This window comes from Dichomitus squalens (genome assembly GCF_000275845.1).
Source record: "Dichomitus squalens LYAD-421 SS1 unplaced genomic scaffold DICSQscaffold_13, whole genome shotgun sequence".
In the NCBI taxonomy this organism is placed as follows: Eukaryota; Fungi; Basidiomycota; class Agaricomycetes; order Polyporales; family Polyporaceae; genus Dichomitus; species Dichomitus squalens.
In genome coordinates this window covers 60,747-63,460 of record NW_006766895.1, presented here as the reverse complement: position 1 = coordinate 63,460, position 2,714 = coordinate 60,747, and the positions used below count along the sequence as shown (strand labels likewise).

The following is a 2,714-nucleotide window of genomic DNA, read 5'->3' as shown; positions in this document are numbered from 1 at the left end:
TTGCTCGTACCGTGCGCCTTCAATTTGATGAAGGTAAGCATGGGTATCATGTCCAGGACAACATTCTCTGGCGAAGACCTACTCGCTCATGCGCAAGAGGCTCTGACACGTTGGCAGTAAGTATTGCTAGCGCTGTGCACCGGGACATCGCGCTCACGCAATCTAACATTGTGTATCCAAATCATGACCGCGACGTCTCGGTTTGACATCCACCGCTCTCTCGCTCCATGGGATGATCTCTCCGCTCTATCATGAAAGCAAGACGCACCTTGTCTGGTCCCTCGCGGTGATACCTCGATGTGGAGGCTTTTGGGCGACCTGCATGCGGTATCGTTACGAACCTTGTTGAGGTGGAGAGCTACTTGCCAATTGTCTGGCCACAGACTGGAGACAGCGGCGCAGGTAGGCCGCCTATGTTGCGCGTGCACAAGTGGTATTTCGAGAATAGGAAGATTCCGGAAATACCGTGTGTTTGTATGCGACAATCAGCTTGAATTGATTCAGGACCTCGAACCAGCAACATAAGGAGCGCACACGTTGGGCCGTACATATCCAAGTTAGTCAGTATCAGGTACGATAGCGTACGCAGGGGACTCACCAAGACAGTCTTGCAGGCTGCAAACGCCTAGGGAGCTCCTCAAGCGTACTTAGACGAGATCGTGCAAGAGATGCTTCTGATGGCATGAATGTCGTGAGCGGTGTTGAAAAATGTGAAAGGTGACGGCAAAGTGAGGCATGGCTGGAGACGTTCCGTGAGCGAGGATAGGTCTGACTGTTGCTCCGCTCAACTTCAATCGTTTCGTGCCGGGCGTGGCGTCAGAGGCGTCCAGACATAAACATGAGCCAGAGCAGAGATCGGCTCTTGTACAGCACAAATGCAGTCGTACCAATCTTGTATCCAGCAAGCAGAATCTTAGGATTCCGTACGCTTGTGTTCTAGTATAGACCACTCCTGAAACGCCGGAAACTCAAATGCGCGTACTAGGAACTGCATTAAGAACTCACAAGTCATCATCTACATGAGCAGGCCGCGATGCCAGTTAGAGTCTTGCATGGCTCAAGGTGCTGACGCTCGACGCAGAGTTACGACATCCGATTACTGTGTACAGACAAAGTCACAGGACCGACGTCGGTGCCACATGAGGGGGTTTTCCGGATGATCACATTCTGCGATAGAACGGAGGGGACCACCCATAGTGCGCTATTGATACAATGGAATACCATGCATAAGGTAGTCATCATGGAGGAGCATACATCGCCATTGAGTAACGCCTGATGCCTGAGGGCCCATAACTATAGGATGGCAGCAGCGCAGAGCGAGTCAAACAGCCACACTGGCGAGCGCTGTTTACTTCTTTTTGGGCGTGTCCTTGATTTCCTCGACGTGGAGACCTGTGCAGAGGCGGTACGTGTATGAGAACATGGACGCGACTGAGATAGACAGGGAGAGGACGCACCAGGAGGTAAGCTCTGCTGGAGCTTCTCTGCCTTCTCTGGGTCGTCTAGCGACAGAGTGTAGAGATAGCGAGAGCACCGGATCTTGAACTTGGTCTTGGTCTTGCCGCCAGGGACTCGCGACGCAATCTTCTTTATGCGAGCCGCTAGAGGACATGGTCGAGAGGTTGGAGACGGGAAGATAAGAGGTGAAAGACTGCGGGAGGCACGCACCCTTGGCATCCTTCCTCCGGGCGATGTCGATGAACTGCTTGATGTCACGGATCTCCTTGGGCTACGATGGATGCGAGGATTAGCTGAGCTATTGCAGTGAGTGAGACGAGCAATATTGCATTCACCATTTTGGCGTTGGTGTTGTCCCTGTCGGTGCCGTTGTCCGCGTTGGCCTCGCAGATTCTGCCTACGGTGGCTGCGATCCGATCTGTAACTGTACAGTCCTCGGAGATAGCCGGCTACCTATGTCGCCGGAGATCAAGCGCTCGTCGGGAGGCCTGCATGAGCAAAAGCGCTTACTTACAGTCATACACGGGTCCTCGGGACACTGCGCGTTTTCTGACCCTCCCTCTATCCTACTGCCTCAGGTTTTTGTATATATCTACATAGACATCTTACAGCTCACCTCTCCTCAAATTTCATCAGAGGCGACCCAGAAGTGAAGTCACCAGCCCAGTTTCTGTACAAGATTTACACAAAAACCAAATCTGGGACTGGTTCCCGCCCGAATCTATACTCACCGTGCCCATGGGCGTGCCCCATTTCTGGTGTACAACAAGGCGACATATATCTCCTTCTCTCAGCGACTTTATATGGTTCGATTTTGACACTGAGCCCTGATAGTCATCGACACAGTGTGGAAGGGTAGTTCTTTGGCTCAAGCAATCGGGTGTTTAGATGTCCACATACCATATCCGGGTCCGGCTATCCTCGGCAACAGCAATTTCGTTCCATACGAGGGAATTAAGCGCTGTCCCGAGGACCGAGGGACGTGCAATTAGAGAAATTTGGGATGATTGTCCCCAATCCCTCTCACACATAGTTGGATTATCATGAAACTTACGCATGCAATGCCTTGTTGTGTACCATACATGATGGCATCGTCCGATATGGGCTGCACAGGTAGGGGATGGTTTGGGATGAGCGACAACATTTGACTGTCCCGAGGACCCGTGTATGACTGTAGCTGGTCTCCCTTATAGGCCAAACATACAGTCTTTAACTGGTCCTTCGGACACCCACTGGTCCCTCGGACGCTCCCTCAA

General features: G+C 52.1%; 1 protein-coding gene across 1 annotated transcript; it reads right to left on the bottom strand.

Moving 5' to 3' along the window:
• Nucleotides 1-1,082: 1,082 nt before the first annotated feature.
• Nucleotides 1,083-1,823, bottom strand: DICSQDRAFT_105638 (ribosomal protein L38e). Its single transcript, XM_007365535.1, has 4 exons — nucleotides 1,794-1,823; nucleotides 1,669-1,729; nucleotides 1,458-1,601; nucleotides 1,083-1,392 (listed from the first exon to the last, which is right to left on the bottom strand). The coding sequence occupies exons 1-4, from the start codon at nucleotides 1,794-1,796 to the stop codon at nucleotides 1,349-1,351; spliced, it is 252 nt and encodes an 83-aa protein (XP_007365597.1). The 5' UTR covers nucleotides 1,797-1,823; the 3' UTR covers nucleotides 1,083-1,348.
• Between the last annotated feature and the right edge of the window lie 891 nt (nucleotides 1,824-2,714).